This window comes from Hirundo rustica, chromosome 5 (genome assembly GCF_015227805.2).
Source record: "Hirundo rustica isolate bHirRus1 chromosome 5, bHirRus1.pri.v3, whole genome shotgun sequence".
NCBI lineage: Eukaryota > Metazoa > Chordata > Aves > Passeriformes > Hirundinidae > Hirundo > Hirundo rustica.
This window is the reverse complement of record NC_053454.1, coordinates 11399977-11418635: the sequence shown is the minus strand read 5'-3', so window position 1 is coordinate 11418635 and position 18659 is coordinate 11399977. Positions and strand designations below refer to the sequence as shown.

The following is an 18659-nucleotide window of genomic DNA, read 5'->3' as shown; positions in this document are numbered from 1 at the left end:
AGAAACAAAAGTAGTTACCTTGCACATGTAATTCTTGTTTGTAAATTTACCAGTCATGAAGGTCAATGAGTAAAACTTAAACAAACATGTTCTAAATCTCTAATCAAATTTAACAGAAAGAATGCAGATCTCCTTCAACAATCCTTTTAGGTTTTGGGGTTTTTCCTTTCAGCAGAATATTCTGATAACATTAGAAAGTACAGCTCAGTGAGCCCTGAATACCCATTTACAGAATCAGACCTCTCACGAAAGGATATACTATTTCATCTGTGTGCATTGATTTTATTAGGAAATTGAGAGAAGCTGACCTGAAGTTTTATTCAATTTTAGATTGAGAGAGGACTTCTGGTTTGGATTTTTTTGTTTGCTTTTGTTTTGTTTTCACTTCTGTTTGTTCATTTCACTATGTTTACTTTATTACACTTTTATTGATCATATGCTTTAGTCTGAATCTTTGTAATAAAGAAAATAAGTCTTTGTAATATTTGGAAAATAATTATGTCCTCATTGCAATTGAGCAACAATATATTAACTAGGATTATTAAAGCAAGCAAGGTAAATTATACTGGCAAATATCTGACCAAAAAAATTTGCAAAGTGTAGTTTTAAGAGGGCTTAAAAATAACTGCTATGCAAAATAGCATCAGCTTCTCAGTTTCCCATATTTTAGTCCGAGCTAGAGCACGTCCAGGCTACCTGCAACACAAAAAATGCAAAGACTCTACACAACTTCTGAATGCAGAAATCAGCTTAGTTGCTGATTAGAATTCTAAATATATTAAGGGTCCATTAGTTATTGAAACCAATTGTCACTTTTAAAATTTTGCTCATACAGTATTTAAAACTTTGAAGACCACAAGTGCTATCTAGACATCCTATTAATTCTTTAATTGTGACTTCTCCCATCAAGTAAGTGGCAGATAACTTCTTTATATGCTAATATTTAAACTAACTTTTATTAATTGCTGCCCCAATGTACGCTTTCTTATGGCTACATTACATCAGTAGGTGAAGAAATACAATGCTAAAGGAAAATACTAAAATAAAATCTAATAATTAATTTAATATAAATAATACTGTATTGGATATAAGCTTTTCTGTGTTTTCTTCAAAGATCAGAATGATCTACTTTCCCCAGGAAATTCCAAGTATTTCACTTTTAACTTTTAAAACCAAGGAGCAATGCCAAGCATGTAAATTGTCAGAAATGTGAATTCATTAGTTATCAAATCTGTACATTTCAATGGCAAAAACCATAGTGCTGCAGATGAAAGACGTGTGACAGCACAGTGGCTTTTTGGAATCTTTAGATGTATACTGTAAGACAGAGTCAGCTTCTTCAGTTACCTTCTCTGTAACACAGGAAAGTGAAAATGTCTTTTTGAAAGAGCAAGAAGAGAGGGCTAAGCAGGGATCTCCTCCTGCAGTGTATTGATAACCACAGCCCTGCAAGGGAACCTGGTCCCCCATCACACTGTCTCCTGGTGATGTAGCAACACAGGATGCTGATGTGCCAGTACATCTCCTTGCCAGGAGCAGCTAAAGAACCAGCCCCTGAGGTGCTAACCATGCTTGTTCTGCTTCCAGGTGGGCATGCAGGGACAGAAAATGAACCACTACAAAAGCAAACACCATGAAACCCTGTATTATATTCACTGCTTGTACAGAGCAAGGCAGAACAACAGCAAGAAAATATTTCTCTCCAATACATCTTAAGGTCTGTCTCAGTGTGTGCTTATTACATCAGCACAGCCAATCCTCTCCCAAACCAACCTAGACATTTCTTCCAACACCTGAAATCTGCATCCTCTCCTACTTGCTTCCCACTGAATTTATCAACACTGAAGAACTGGAGCTATCAACATGAGCTTATCACATTTTAACTCCAGCTGGAGCATCTTGAGTTCATTTTAAAAACTTAGTTCTATATGAAGACCTTTCAAATAAAGGGAAACCTTATGGATCAAGCTCTGAAAAACAATTGATACTTTTCAACATACCTTTCTATAATTAATTAATTTAGTGACTACTGAGATAATGTAAAATCTGTGATTATACAGCCAAATGCAAAAGCAGATGACAAAAAACATGAGCAAATTTCCAACTTTTCACTGCTTAACTTCATTAAACATGTTTTTCATTTAACAGTAGCAATGTCCCTGGGTCTCAGGCATTTCTAAATTCTGCAATTAGTGACTATTAAAACTCTCACTTATTAGCTGGATTTTAAAACCATCTTCAGCATTTCACTACTGTTGTAGTACTATGCTAACAGAAATTCTTCATGCTCTAGTCTTGGTGCAATGTGTGGTTAAGGAGGACCTAAGCCATCCTCTCTTCTGTCATTTATCAGGGGCTGGAGGACAGCCTGTCTACATCTGCCACATGCAGACCAGGCATTCAACTCCAGAGCCTCATGCCAAAGTATATGGTTAGCTTTCAGCTTCTTGTCAGCTCCCAGATATCCCCAATGTAGTGCCCACTTTTTCTCTTAAGAAAGAACCTTTCTCAAGGCCTTTTCTGTTCTTAAATTATTTCATTGACAGTCAGAAATTTCCTAAGGGTTGCAAATAAAGAGAGAAGCATGATATTTTATAGAGTGAAGCATATTTTATAAATTAAAATCACTGTAAAATACCATCAGAATTTCCTAGAACCAATAAAATTAATTTACCTCACTCACATTTTAATGGAAGGTGTCTCTGCCCATGACAAGAGGGTTGGAACTAGATGATCTTTAGGGTCCCTTCCAACCCAAACCATTCTGTGATTCTACCTTTCAAACGTTTTGACCTGACCAAATGTTGAATAGATAGATATAAAATAGATATAAAGACTTATCACAATAAGCTGGCAGCGAACAAGATAAGGAAGCATTTGGCACACACCATTACAGCCATCTGCATCATCATAGAGTGCATCACAACCCAGCAAAAAAAAAGATCTAGTCATCTTCCTGTCCACTAATGATACACACAGAAAATTTACCAATTATTTGTGTGCCAAAGTGTTACCTGTTGCTGTCGGTTGAAAAGACAGGCATATTCTTCAAATATGTCCTGTATTGTACAAATTGAGCAGGAAAACTCTTGAAACCTTTCATTAACCTCCCCCTCCCAGCAAGTACATGTCCTTCAAAACAATTACTGTCAAAAGAAAAATTATCTACAGACCAATTTTGCAGACCATTCTTTAAATCTAATATTCTTTTGCCAGACAACAGAACATGGACATTATACAGCAAATTCCAAGCCGCTTGTAACTCACAACATGAGCGTGACCTTTTACTGTGGTCAGCTGATGGCTCCGTCTGTGGTTGGTACAGGAGCTCCCTCAGCAAGACATGGACATTCACAGGGGGCCAAATGCACCAGTCAATCTGGTCAGGTGCTCACTGGAGAACCCAGGTTCTCTCCCAAGTGCTTAGTGCACAAGGAAGAAGCCACTGAAAGGATTTGTTCCCTGGGCACACCACCAAGATAAGAATAAAGCTCAACATTTGAAGGTGGAGGCAGCAAACAGCTGCAGCCCAACGAGGATCACAAAAGAACCAGGAAGATAAACACAGAAAGCATCCACCCTGTCTTTGGGCAAAAGAAAAGACAGCTTTGAATTCTCCCAACTCAATATCTAAACTATATAAAAATCAAAATTGTAATAGTCTGTGCAACTTGATTAATATTCAACCATCATCATGATCAGATAAGACATTTGAAACTCTCCCTTAATCAGTCTTAATATTTAGGTGTTATGGACAATCCAAATAGAGGGATATACTCTGTTGGATACCAAAGTCTTAAAATGTGAACTAACAGTACCACCCCAAAAACATCTTTAAATTGGCAACATTCTATAATATGGAAATTATGTCTTGTAGTGCAGGAAAGACACAGGTAGGAGACAGAATATTTTCCCATTAAAAAAAAAAAAAAAAAAAAAAAAAAAAAAAAAAAAAAGGAAAAAGAAGATCTGACCTCAGAAAGCAGCCAGTTGGCACTGGTATTTCTTGCTCATTCCAACAGCTAGCTGAGATACCCGAGCAGATATAGAAACCTAATAATGGACTATCATGTAGAACTTACTGATCATTTTCTTCCTTTGGCTAATACAGACATTATTTTATATTCAAATCTATGCTTTGTTAGAATACAGTCTGTTTCCATGTTTCGATTGTTGAGCACACAAACTAAAATGATACTATGTGTCAAAAAGGACTTTTGATTTACATTTGCACTTTTCTCTTCCACGGGTAGTAAAACTAAATAAAGTTGTGTTACCAACAATCCCATTGTTTTGCCACTGAAGGCAAGTTTGTGAGTCTCAGGAGAGGCTTAAGTTTCCCACCAAGCTGCAGACTTGTAAGGAGCTGTCAACATCAAATGCCAGAGCCAGGCCAGAAGTTTCTTTTAATTAATTTTTTTTGAGAGCACTGGTGAATAGATAGTCCACAAGAGTGGGGACAAATTGTAGAGTCACAACTACCCAAAAAGCAACAGAATCAAGAGTCAAATGACATCAAAAATGGTTAGTATACATGACTGTACCTTGGTCTATCATTTGGAAGATATAATTTATCAGTGCAAGCAGTGCAGCTTGTCTACTATATTTAGGGCTAAACCCAGATGGATTCAGTCAAGGAAATCTGAGGATTCTAGATGCCACCAGAGTCGCCTTGCGCACAAGCTTCCTTATAGCTTTCCCTAAAAAACAAAGAAATTCAAGACAAAAATGGTGAAAACTTTCCTCATCTAATGATAATTTTTCAAGCAGGAACAAAACTGCTGACCCTGTAAGCAAGCAAGCACCTTGTTCTCCCAATCACTTTCAATAACAGAAAAATACTTCCTCAGTGGACATTCCCAGACTTAGAAAAGTGAGCTACAAACTCTGGCCCACATCTTTCCAGCTCCTAAATTCACCTACATCAGTGCAATTAGCTAAAACTCAAGAGAGTTTCCTCTCTCATAATCATAATCCCAAAGAAGCAGAAACTAACTTTAGAATTACCAGCCCTGATCTAAGTCACTGAAACAATTAAGTACCTTGAAAATTCCTTAATGTGAAACCCATCATATAGCTATTGAAAGGATTCAACTCCAATTAATCAATTTACCCTCCATCAACAGTTCAACAGAATGCCTGTTGAAGCAGTTTCAAGAAGCATTAGCTGCTTCAGTCAATAAAATTTAAAATGGAGCCCACAAAATCACTCTACAGGATCTAGAGAACAGGTGCTCTTTCCCTTTTAAAGGCAAGATCTTCCTAATGAGAAAGAAAAGTGGTAAGGAAAAAAAAAACAAACACACAAGCATATAAATAAAATGTTCTATTTCATAGAAATAAACTGTATTTCCATCATCTGAATATAAGGAGAGGAAATTACGGAACTGGATTTTATATTAATAATGGTATTCCAACCAAAGCAGTCTGAAGTAGCAGTTTCATTCCAGGTCTGTATAACATCAAAGAGAAAAACTCTGGACCCATGAAGAAATATCGTCTCCATTTTAATTCGCATCTTTCGTTTTCCAAAAGCCTCTCTTTTCTAGGAGTTACATCAGAAAGTAAATATATGCAAGCACTGAGCAGGAAAAAAAAGAATATTTATTATATATTCCAGGCTGATTTCTGTGGTTATTTACACATGCTTATATTCAAATTTGCAGGTCTCTGAAATTCAGAAAGATGAAGTGCTGTATCAAAGCAGTCCTTTTTATTAAGGCATTAGGTGTATCTGGCCCAGACAGCAGCAATCCATTCAAGTTAGTTACTCAGGTGTGTATTTGCATGCACCACAATCTCATGAGAGTTTTCTTTCTACTTATATTTGCACTTTTAAAAGCAGTACTTTTAATAAATAGTGAATCTGAATCAAGCCCAGAGTATTCCTTTGGTGGAAACGCGGCAAGTTCTCTGGGTAGACATCTCTAATACATAATTTCCACAATCAGTGGAGGTGCAATACTCACACCAGCAAGGGACTGGTGTCCATCACCACCTGCAGATTCAGTCTCAGCAGTGCAGAACTATCAGCCTGTGTCTGCAATGCGTGAATTGTCAGTAAAGCAACATGGAGCAAGCCATGGCTTTGAACAACCCATCAGAGCACAGAGAGCACTCTTTATGTAACCATATTTAAGGACACTTCCCATCCCTCACATTGCACTTCCCTTAAAAAGGCAGAGCTCTACTAAATGAAATCCCACTGCTTATGACCTGCCTTCCAAGCTGGGTGGCAAATGGACATGAGGAATTATTAGCCAAGAGTGATTTCTAAGTGAAGTCACATAGGAATATACATGTACTTTAAGGATGACCCAAAAACCAACCAAAATTAATATCTTGCATAAATGTTCTTGAAAAAGTAATGCAAGGGACACTGCAGAAATTGCTTTCAAGAGCTTGAATATTCTTGTCTGCTTTCTAGCTTAAGAATTTTAGATGGTCACCACTTTTTAAATTATATAATCAATTTTTCTTGAATCAGAACCAAATTAAGTTATTTCTAGATCATTTATGCTACCACTGGAAGAACCAATGTAAGCATTTATTTACAGCAAACAATTATACAAAAACTCTGACCAGTCATATTTCTATTATTTTCTCTGGAAGGCATTTGTTGAGGTTTTCCATGTTTGCATTTCAAACCATCATCTCTTCATAGTCAGTATATATCCCTGATACCATGTGAAAATCCAGACCAGGGACAATTAAGTGTCACTCAAATACTGGCAGTGTGCTTATGAACATTTTGATTTCATAATCACCTTCAGGATGCCTTCCCTGGTGTTTTAATACCCAGAATGGTTACAAACTAGCCTTGCTTTCCATAAGTGCCCTCCACGCATTTTAAATGCATGCCGCCAAAAGGCTATCTCCAGGAAAAAATGAACTCTCATTCTTTGCTCCTGTAACTAAAAATTTATTTATAGCCAAAAAATCAATATAAAATGTCCCATGTTTATTAGGATGCAAAAGTATCTGCTGTTGAGTTTCTTTATGAGACCAGACGACCGCCATACTCTAATGGTATATTAGAGTATATAGCATATAGGTCTTTAAAGTAAGTTAAAAACTAATAATAAACAATAAAAATCTCAAATAAAACTATCAGAAGATAAAATATCAGTGAACTCTGTCACTAAAATCACATTTCTAAAAAGAGAGCATACTTAAAAACCATCTCCTGGATGTGTGGGTTTTATGTATTCACACATCCAATGACAACAAACAAATGTGAGACACCACGTGTTAAATTTGACCATCCAAACCCATAAACTCAAAATACATTTGCTGATCCACCCAGACCTTTCTAGGGTTTTCGCTTCACTCAAAACATTAGGAGATTTTCCCATTAATATTTGTTTAAAGCAGAGATTTGACACAAAGAAAAATTAATAACAGACCTAAAAAGAATTTAGCCTGTTTAGCTACACAGTCAAAGGGAACAATCCATGGTCTACTTATTAGGATAGAGGAGTCCCACTGCAATAAATCAATACTTCCTCCATATTATAAGCAAAGAAGAGTTTTATTCTTCCTTTTAGTTTGCTGTGATACAACTGGTTTAAACTCTGCTGGTTTTCAGTTTTAGTTTTGCTTTGGGGTTTTTAGTACTATCTTGGGAGTTGGATTTTTCTTTGTTTGTTGAGCTGATGTCAATCTTCATCTTGATCTCTTGCAAAGTCATGTACCACATGCTTATAAACCTGCATTTCCTGAACATCATAAGGGCTTTACCGTGGCTGCACAATGAAGTTTACCTGGGTGTCCAGCAACAGTGAGGAATTCAAACACTGAAACTGAGCTATTACAGATGTCTACAGCTCATGGTCTCTACCAGCATCATTTAAAGCCTCTCCAAGAATCAGTTTCATCATTTAGTTATTATTCTTAGTGAAAACCCTGGTAACTAGGATGTGGTTTTGTTCACAGCAAGAGAACAGAGATATCATTACTCACTGCCAGCATTTCACTCACAGTGGGACATTATTACCTGCATATAGAAATTAAGGGGTAGCATGTGAAGCTCTGGGAGAGCAAACAAAAGCTCTCATGACACTTCTGGGAGGATAACGCTTCTTCAGAATATCCTGCCACAGGGGAAGGACTCTGCCCCTCTACTGTACAGAGAACACAAGAAAAAAAAAATATTCCTAGGAGAAATCCCTTCTCTGTCTAGTTACTGCCACGTTTAAACACATTTCCACACACTCATCAGGTGCACTGTCTACATCTTGATGGACTTTTAGTACATAGTGTTGCCTTTTGATAATGTCATTTCTAAACTGAAATCTAAAAGTTTCATTTCTGATATAGGCATGAGTTCAGCAGTAAGTTTCTTTGTATAAAACAAGCTCTGTCTTTTATTTGTCCTGCTGACATAACAGCAGCCTGGGTGGGTAGGAGAACTACCTCACCTTCAAGCCAGGAAGCTTAAAACCTTCAGAAGACCAGCAAAAGACCTTCCTTTTTTCAGTAGTTCAATTATCAGAATATCTCTCTCTAACTTGTTTTTCTTTTATCCTCACACCACTGCCAGCACCATTAGAACTTTAAGATCCTTATAGATTATCTAGCAGTGGTCCAGATTTTTCTGATTAGCCAAACAGCAACACTAAAATTGAGCAGACAAGCGGCAGTCTGGTAATTCTCTATGAGCAAATAATACCCTGCCAGAAACATATGACCATTTAGTAACACAATGAAAAACAATCAAACATGGATACAGATTTTAAAAAATAGTATCTTTTAGCTATGAATTACTGATACCTTTGGGTGATGAAACAATATAGAGAAATTAGTTCAATCATTCAATTTTTACCATCATCCTGGAAAAGAACGAGTGCCTTTTACCACCATTACTAGCATTTAGTTACACATCACAATATATACCATAATCATAGGTGATATTTTCTTGCAATTCAAACTGCCATTCTCCCAACCTCTCCAGAGTCTTCAAGCCAAAAATACCTGCTCTTCTGATACAGCTCTAGCCTATGTGACCAATTTCTTATTCTGGGCTGAATCATTACAAAAGCCAGCCGATTGGTTAAAAATAAAAAAAAGAATGCTGAATACCATAGCAACTGGCTTGCAGCCTTGCTAACATGCAGGAAGGATTTTTTACTTGAACAAGAGCTACAAGTGAAAACACCAAGCCAAAATCAGATCTGGCTTAATATCAACAATGCAATAGAAACACAGAAATTATTGATGTCTCCCCAGTCTCCTCCCTGTAAACATCTTCTGTGCAGCAGCAAATCTTCAGGTTCTTATTAAAGTACAGTTCAAACAGCAAATTAAAACATGTGCCATGGTATTGATTCTACATATACATTAATATGTGGCAGAATCTTTGCCAAAACAAATAGGATTAAATGGTGGAAAATCAAGTAATGGAAGCAAAACAATAACAGAACTTGATCTTCAGTTTTAATTAATAGTCATATCACTCCATAATTAAAAGGATTAAAAGTTTCTAAATGAACATTTCTAAATACAGATAAATTTAGTGAACATATCAAAGTGGTCACTCAATGTCAATACCCTCTAAGAATTGCGTCAAATCCATAAGGAATACAGTTGAAGCAGCATATTGCTCTGGAATTACTGCAGAGTATGTGTTCAGGGCAAGGTTTTGGCAGGGGGTTGGCTCTGTGGGAAGAGACCAGAAGCTGCCCGATGTTGGACAGTCCCAGGCCGAGCTCACAAGCAGCACTGGTAGCACCTCTGTGATAACATATTTAGGAAAAGGTAAAAACCCTGTTTGGCAGCTGTGAGAGAGAAATGAGAAAAACATGAGAGAACAAGCCCTGCAGATGCCAAGGCCACTGAAGAAGGAAGGGGCAAAGGTTCTGCAGGCACCAGAGCAGAAACTCTATTGCAACCAATAGAGAAGACCATGACAATACAGGTTGTCCTCCTGCAGCCGATGGATGACCACAGTGGAGCAAATATCCACCCTGCAGCACACGGAGAACACCAAACCAGAGCATGAGGAGATGCCCTAAAGGAAACTGCAGCCCATGGAGAGCCCAGGGTGGAGCAGGCTCCTGGCAGGAGCTACAGCCCATGCAGGAAGCCCAGACAGAAGTAGATTTTCAGGTAAGAACTGAGGCCTGTAGGAACAGCACATTCCCGACTGTACCACATGGAAAGGGCTCATACTAAAGTAGCGCAGCAAGACCTGTGTTGGAAAAGTTCATGAGTGACTGTATTCCTTGAGTGGGACCTCATGGTGGAGCATGGGAAAAGAAGAAGGAGCAACTGAGAAGAAATGTTATAAATATAAATATAGAAATAATCTTTCTCTAGCCAAGTATGTTTTGCCTGTGACAGTAACTGGTGAGAGATGTCCTCTCCTTATCCTTTCATCTTTCTTTCCTTGTGCTGCTGCGGATGGGGAGTGAGAGAACAGCTTGCTGGGCACCTGGCAGCAGGCCAAGGTCACTCCACTACAGAGTTCTTGTATTTGGGGAAAAGAATAAATTTCTCCTCAGCAACTTAAGCTATGAAGTCTTTGTTTTGAAGTTGAGGTACCCATCTGTTCTAGGTTAGCTCTAACAGGTATTTACTGCACTGCACAGGGAAGAATCACAGCCCCATCTCTTCTTCAACCTTGTTTAGGGTGGCTTTCCTCAGGAGAGTATTTGCCAGCATCAAAACATGCTCACTGAGTTTGGCTTCACAGGCCAGTGGAAGTGTCAGCTCTGTTCCTCTTTGTGCATCGTTTAAGAGGTATTTCAAACCTCCTATGAAGTATTATCAAGTGAAGAAAAGATACAATACCCACAGCACTGCTTTTAATATTCGGGCTAATTTTTAAACCAAGTCAGAGTTAAGTCCATAACTGCACAGTATGAAACTGATTTACTTTCTCTGCAGGAATAATTTCTGAGCTTTTACTGGCATTATGGAGTGTTAGAAGCCACCCACATCTATGAAAATCCATGTACTTTTTTGCCATTAAAATGAGAGAAGAGCCTTACTTTGGGGTCCTAAAAATAGTGGCCTTGTATTCTATCCAGGAAATAATGAACTACGGGTGTTTTCTTTATCTGAAAATGGCCAAAAAATGTTTGAGGTCTTTTGACCCCCAAACTTATGCAGTCGTGCAGAAACTTTATATTCCCAAGAAACTCCTACATCAGAGACCACAGACCTCAAATTTGATTTTGGGAGGTGATTCCATCATACTGGTAAATTGTTTGACATGTTCTGTACATGTTGAAAATGGGAATGTTTCTGTTTTGTCTCAGATCTCTGATGCATCATAATGCAGACGTGAAATCAGCCTAATTTTAACCATACAACTGTGCTTCATCTGTACATATCTCAAGATACATCTGCATTTATCATATATACAGGATGAATACAGGCTTGTTAAACACTCTCTCAGAAAGCATGCATACCCTTTATCTTCCAAAAGATACTTAGTTTATTTCAAAGTCACACTTTTATTTACTTTGCATGCCACAAAACTGAAAAATTTGCTAATTTGGCTCCACAAACACTAGATGTCAAAAGTAGAAATAGCTGCAAAGAGAGCCCAAGAAACTTAGCAAACTACATTCAGAATTTTAATTGCTCTTGACTTTAAAATGTGTGAGTTTCCAACACTTGCCTTGCTCATCAGATAAGACTGCCTGATGGGCTGATTACCACAGAGTGATCATTCTTACCCATTTTTCACACTTTTAGAACAGGATTTTATGGTTGGCTTGTTTTGATTTACCTTTGTTTTGTTTACAAGGGATGAAGCAAGGAGGTTTTTTTCGCTTGAGCTGCTACCCAGGAATTCATATCACCTGCTTTATGAAAAAATATGAAATGGTACTCTGTGGTTACTATTACTCATGCAAGCAGGATTTTTCCAAGAAAGATCTATACATAAATGTACACTGGAAATACTGTCACGCTTCTGGAAGTATGGCCCTAGCAAGATCAGATTTTGTTCTCATGCCAGTATTCTATTCAACTTATGTCAATGACAATCTATTCTGTTCCCTGAAACTGTAAATTTTCTCTCAAGAGTTTATAATCTTAAGTCAGAACCCAGAATGCAGAGGACAAGCCAGAAAAGAGGCTATTCACTCTGCAGACTTAAATGTACATACTCACTCTTGCCAATGTAAGTTAGAAAAATGTGGATCAAGGGCAGTAACTTACTATAACAAAAAAGGTCAACCTCAAGGAGGACTGGAATACAAAACTGTCAGTGACCTCGGCTCTGAAACAATTCCTCCACGTTCAAATTGGCAAGAAATCCATGACAAAGATGCAGCAGAGATCCAGTGACTGAATCACACAACGATAAGGCCTAAACTAGTGCTCAAGAGTAACAATCACAACAATGGCTCCAGCTGTTTCCAAAACTTGGGGAGAGAGCAGCACAAATGGCTCAGAAAGTTGAAGACAATGCCGAGATTTGCCTACCAGAAAGGCATCATCTGAGCCTAAATACTTCCATTGTTCTTATTACAATTTATTATCAGATTTTGAAAACTAACTCCAACCACCAGTTTCTTTATTTAAAAAAAGAGCAAACTGTTTCAGAATATGTATCTGCATGGCAGCTCTACTGATGGGTGTCTGGAAGCAACTCATTCATGTGAAGGAAACTCAGTGGTAACACTGTGGAAACTGCTCCTCCTATTAAATAGTACTGCTTAAGGGCCCAGGAAAAAATTTCAGAACTCTTAAATACAAAAGAAGGCATCTTAGCATAAGCACAGTACACTCATACAAAAAATAATCTCCATGATTACAATTCAGTTACAGAAAAACATCTAAACCATTAAACAGATGTGCAGCATGCCGAGTCTTATGTTATTACAACCTTTTAATGTAGAGCCTCATTCTTTCCTGTAATATTTAGACTTGTGAGTTCAACAGTGAATTGACCAAGGCAGTTCAAGGTGTTCTGCATACTAAAGATGCTTGCTTGGTTAGTCTCAGAAGAAGCTGTGTTAAACCAGGAACTTAAAACAGACAAGTCTATTCAAACACCTTGTCAAAGATCCCCTGCATTATACACAAAACCAGCAGCCATGCAGAAATATGTAGCATCACTCTCTCTGAGAGGTTTTTCACCCTACAATGAAAATTATAAACCATGGCAGTGAAGTAAGCTAATTTGCCCAAGGACACCTTTGGCAAATTTGTAACTAAATAAGAACAAAGACTCTTTACTTTAGATCAGTGAAAATGTCTACATCTACATATGAGTCACTAGTATAGAAGAGAGACAGTATCACTTCATTCAGTTTTCTGTAGTCCAGTTAAAAAATACAAATGAAACAGTGTGCACAATACAGTTAGTGCAGGAGATACAGAAAAAGGAGAAACAAGAGAAAAAGGCTTTATTTTTATTGTAGGTATTTAGGGTTTGTATTATCTCTGAGACATCTCAGACTAAATAACAACACTCACAACATGGATTGCCTATATGTAGCACTTCCTCTAAGACACAGCTGTTTTGAAAATTTTTTATTCACTGCTTGTAAAGTGATAAAATACAATCAATGAAATGTAGACAACTTTATCACATTTGCTTTTTGTAAATTCCAAGGTCCGTTGTCATAAGGGATTCCTGTAACCAGCCATCTGGGATGAAAATAAAAATAAGTGACAGGTATCCCTACCTCCCAGTCCATCTCCAGAATCAACCTCACAGATGCTCTCCCCTTCCATTATTGTCTTTAGGATGCAGCAGAAAGCAAGATCTTTCTCAAGTGATTTGCTCAGGCTCCAGAAGAAAAGTTGAATCCACCCACTCTGCAGCCAGCAGGTGATATCTTTCAAATAAAAAGATAAAAACAAAGCTATTAAGCCACCTCTGGTATACAACAGATTCATTTAATTTCATTTAATTTCTCCCTTAAACACTCAGCTTTTAAAGCTTGCATGTCATTTAGTTCTTCATCCAACATTGCAGCTCCTTATATCAGTACAGCCTCTTCAGTGGGTATCTGAGCTCCTTTTCCCTTGTAAATTCAATGGTGATTCACAGTTCAAACCCTCCGCCCAATATAAAGAGGTTACATCAGTCCAAATTGCAGGACTCTAGTAAGGTGGAAAGCCTCAGCACAGATTCATGCTCATCCACATGGCCTGACAGGACTAAGGGCAATATCCACATGATCAGCTCTTCTCTGGAACACTCTGAGTATTGTGAAACCAAATTACATGCAGTTTGCACACAATTACACAGACTGAAAACACACAGTTCATGTGGGCCCACTTTCTTACAACTCCTAGGGTTATTTTAAGTATAGGTAGAGAGACAGCATCTCAGTTTAGCAATGGATTTGATTTGCAGATGAGTATAAAGAAGGAACTTGTAAAGATGTGTGTAGACAAAAGAATAAACCCACCTCACGTTTTATTTAAGAGAAGGACAATAATGGGAGCAATTTTTTTTTCCCTTGAATTGAGCCTAAATAACTGAATTTTTCTATTACTGTTCCTTGTAGCTAGTTTTTACCATCACCTTCTCTTTCTGAATAAAAGATAAATACCTGTCAATTAATTAAAGTAAGTACTAAGGAGTCAGGAAACATCCTCATATTAGTGCCTTTGAGAGGCAAAAACAGACAAAAAGCAATCAGAACAGCATGGAGTTACTAGATTAGTTTTGCAGGAAGTGGAGAACTATGTGTCAGAATGTGTCAGATGCTCATGATCCAGACAGCAAAGCAAGAATGAGCTCCAACACTCATCTAAGTGTAAGATATGCAGTATGATTATTTTTAAAACAAAGGAAAATAGAAACCAAAATGCACCCGAAAAGAGCTCTCTGCCACAAATGAACTCAGACAGGCCAAGAACAGAAAACACAATGAGAGAACCATGATCTAGTATATGAACGATGTGATACATAAAACTGTTCAGGTGTCATTAGCAACTTTGAGCTAGTCATGGAGCAATGGAATAGCTGTTTTCTTGCCAGTTTCAAGTGAGCAAATGACAACTAATTTCTATTCGCCAGTCTGTGGCCTTCTCTTTTGCTTTTCCGTGTCATTAGGAAAGCATTCAAACTGTCCCATGAGACTGTGTCTTATTGAAGGTGTGGAAAAGGAAAAAAAGACTGTATTAACATAAATTGCCCTGCATTCAATACAAATTCCCTTCTTCAACTTCCTATCACAAGAAAACAATAAATACTATAAACAAACCTGTATTCTGACATCAGGTAAAAGAAAATCAATAGTTCAAGTCATTTTGTCGATAAAAAGAAGAGCATACCTAGAAGTCTCACACCAGATGAACTCTATTTCTTCAGCTTCTTCAAGCAACTCTCTCAGCATCTGATGTTTTTGCCGATTTTCCGCTGGTTGAGCCAGTGTAGGTGAATGCCATGTAACAGAACATGCATGGCACTGTAAAACACTGAGCAGAATTCCAATGGAGTGAAAATTGTAATACAGCCATCTTACGCAGCTGATGCCTCTTCTTAAACTTTAATCGGCGATTCAAAGTGTTCTTCAAAACCCGCCTGCGTGTTTTTCAGAAGGTGGGCTACTGCAGTTTGCCAAAAGTGTGGAGACTCAGAAAGGACCCACCATAGTTACGATTTTCAGTGACGAAGTATCCATTGCAAAAATTGGGTTAAAAAAAAAAAAAAAAAAAAATCCATACTCCTTATATTAAAAATATTAAAATACTTACCAAATAAATAAATGGAATACAACAGTAATAGCATCAAGCTCTGGCTGAGTATTGACACCTGAAGTATGTATGGTCCAAATGCTGATTTAGGATACTCAGAAGAACATTAACAATCATAGTTCCTGTTTATAAAAGCAAATGCCCTCAAGCAATGAATATTGGATTCCCATGATGAAAGTTCAACTGTCAGTTTCACAGGATTTTACTACTTTTTCTAGACAAATAGGTCTGATGAACAATTAACCATAATTACAAAAAGTCAACCACAGCCCTTCAAATATAAGAACTTTTCTTGCAAGTTTGCTTTTGGAAATGCCACCTTATTCTGCTCAGATCTGGATTTTTATGATGAATGCTACAGTCCTCCTGCACAGTAATACAGAAATGTGTTTGTATAAAATAACTGACCAAAGGACATTTTCACCGTCTAGAAACCAAACATTACATTTTTACCTTGGCCTCATGCCTGCATATGTGGAGAAAAAATAATCTGTGCCCAGCAGAAATGCCTACTTCTACATATACTTAGATACAGCTGTTGCACAATCTAATGTGTTCCTTTGTCTATTAAAAAAATGTGTGTCCTTATGAAAAATCCATCAAGTGTCCTATTCATTCGTGTCTTATACCGATTAACTAAATGAAATCTGCATGCCTTCATTAAAACCAGTAGGTGTAGAAAGGACTCAATTTCAAGACAGTCAATGCATAAGGGTTGATTACTAAAATTAAGTATCAGCATTGAAAAATACAAGTATTTCAGTGCAAGATTACTAAGATAAGACAGTAACTGGAACCAAAGTCTCTGCTGCCTGGTTAGAAAATTACTATTATTATTATGGAAAACTGAGATTAAAAGAAGATAAACAGAAGAAGACCTGGTTTTAGATAATTTATTTTATATACTTTTCATTGTGAAACAAATTGTTCTTTATTACATGCTTGCTGTCTCTTTTCACTTGACATCTGCACCGATATTGCTTTTAATAGCATTTCATTCATAGCTGAAGCTTTGGGGTGTCGAGGGGGAGGCTAGTAGATACGAAACCCCCTATTGTTCTGTTCTCTGGCTATGAAAACTTTTAATTAAAAACCAAAAGCAAAAGTGTGCAACAGTACTGAAATCTAGAGCTGCTCAAATGTAATCACAGCAATAGAGTAACCACAGAGGTGGAATTCGTAGAAAAGAACTGCTTCATGCTTAGCTGTGTGATTATCCCTTATACAACAGAGAGAAAAACCTGAAATGTTTCAAGTCAGTCCTTCCACAAAGGAAAAATTCCATAGTAGAGAAGCACAGAAGAATGAGGTAGGAGTTAAGTTGTTTTAAAACAGAAGATAGCAACAATTTTGATACTTTTAACTTACAGAGCATTTAAAACCTATGTTACAGGACTGCTTTGGTCATGTAGTTTCAGTGTTTGGAAGTTTCTTGATCATCTTGCTCATTCAAATCCTTCTCCCTACTAAGATCATACACTATGTCCCATTTTCCACCATTAAAACAGAATGAAGCCACATGTGACCCAACAATAATTTGGTGCTTTCATCTGGTCCTTGATGAAAATGCTATCATGAGAGGAAAAAAAAAAAAAAAAAAAAAAAAACAAACCACCAAACCAACAAACAAAAAACACACACACACACCCCCACACCCACACAACAAACCCCAATGAACATGTTTACTTGAGCCTTAGGGAAGACATAGTGAAGCTATTTCTGGTGTTGAGGGAACTCGACAAAGAAGGAGGCTCAGGAAGTCTATCCGCAAGACCGGTTGTTCACAACTTCTACCTCAGTGTTCTTCACAGAACCATCCATGTCAGAGCAAGGCAGTGGGTGGCAGACAGATGAAGTCAGGAATGCATAACTACTTGCATGACTTATATTTTTTCTCTGAGTGGTTAAAAAAGCCTCAGTGCTGTTTTAACCCGAGCCAAGGGGTTATGTCGCCAAGCAGATGCGCAGAAGAAAGAGCAATAGATAATTACTGTCATTAATCGCCTTGTTCAGACCAGAGCCTGGCTCCAAGTGCTCTACAGTGGGGTGCAGAGAAATTGCATATGCATCCAAGAAAGCCCAATCAAATGTAAATGACTGCAGTCCCTTGATCTTTCTGAAATGATGTGGTTTGCCCTCCGGCTGCAGATATTGGATTTTGCAGCATTAATCCCCACTAATGTAACATAATACTACCACTGGAGTACATGTACATTTTGATAACAACATATGAAGAAGCACAAATTGTGTTACAAAAATCAGCGTATAAGAATATTTGTATTTGTGCACATTAAACCTTCAGGGAACTTGACAAGTTTAATTCTCCAATTAAAGTCAGAAAGACCACAGTTTTCTACATTTCAAGTCAAGCTCTGAGATAACAAACATGCCAGAATTAAAATGCAAAGGGAAGACTCAGATCTCAGAATCACAGAATCTTTGAATGGTATGGATTGGAAGGGTCCTTGAAGATCACCTGCTTCCAACTATTTGCCATGGCCAGGGATATCTTCTACTAGACCAGGATGCTCAGGGCCCTATCCCTCTCTTCGAATGCTTCCAAGGGATGAGGCAACCACAAGTTCTAGGGGCGACCTGTTGTAGTGTCTCACCACCCCCATAGAGAATAATTTCTTCCTAATATTCAACCTAACCATTCCCTCTTTCATTTTAAGGCCATTACCCCCTATCCTGTAAGTATATAGCATTGCTAGAAGGCCCTCTCCAGCTCCCTTGCAACCCCCTTCAAGTACTGGAAAGACACAATGAGATCACCCCAGAGCCTTCTTTCTTCCAGGCTGCACAACCTCAATTTTCTCAGCCTCTCCTCACCAGAGAGGTGTTCCAGCCTTCTGATCATCTCTGGGCGCCTAAGTCACCACAGTAGTACACTTCTCTGCTAACTCAAAGATCCCCAGTAGTCTCAAATACATGTTGTGGGTGCACCTTGTCAAACAGAATTTTTCACAACAGACTCCTACATAAGC

At 37.8% G+C, this 18659-nt stretch overlaps 1 protein-coding gene across 7 annotated transcripts in view; it reads right to left on the bottom strand.

Annotated features, from left to right (window-relative positions):
• The window catches only part of PPP2R2C (protein phosphatase 2 regulatory subunit Bgamma), a 204495-nt gene that overhangs the window by 83666 nt on the left and 102170 nt on the right, over window positions 1-18659 (bottom strand). For 2 of the 7 annotated variants that reach the window (XM_040063879.2, XM_040063880.2), the window contains one exon: window positions 13647-13799. The exons of 3 other annotated variants lie outside the window; for them this stretch is intronic. In XM_040063879.2, coding sequence (XP_039919813.1) covers window positions 13647-13799 — 153 coding nt within the window. Of the gene's footprint in view, window positions 1-4544; window positions 4701-13646; window positions 13800-18659 lie in introns of those variants that run through there. 2 more of the 7 variants (XM_058420513.1, XM_040063884.2) reach the window with 2 other exon arrangements.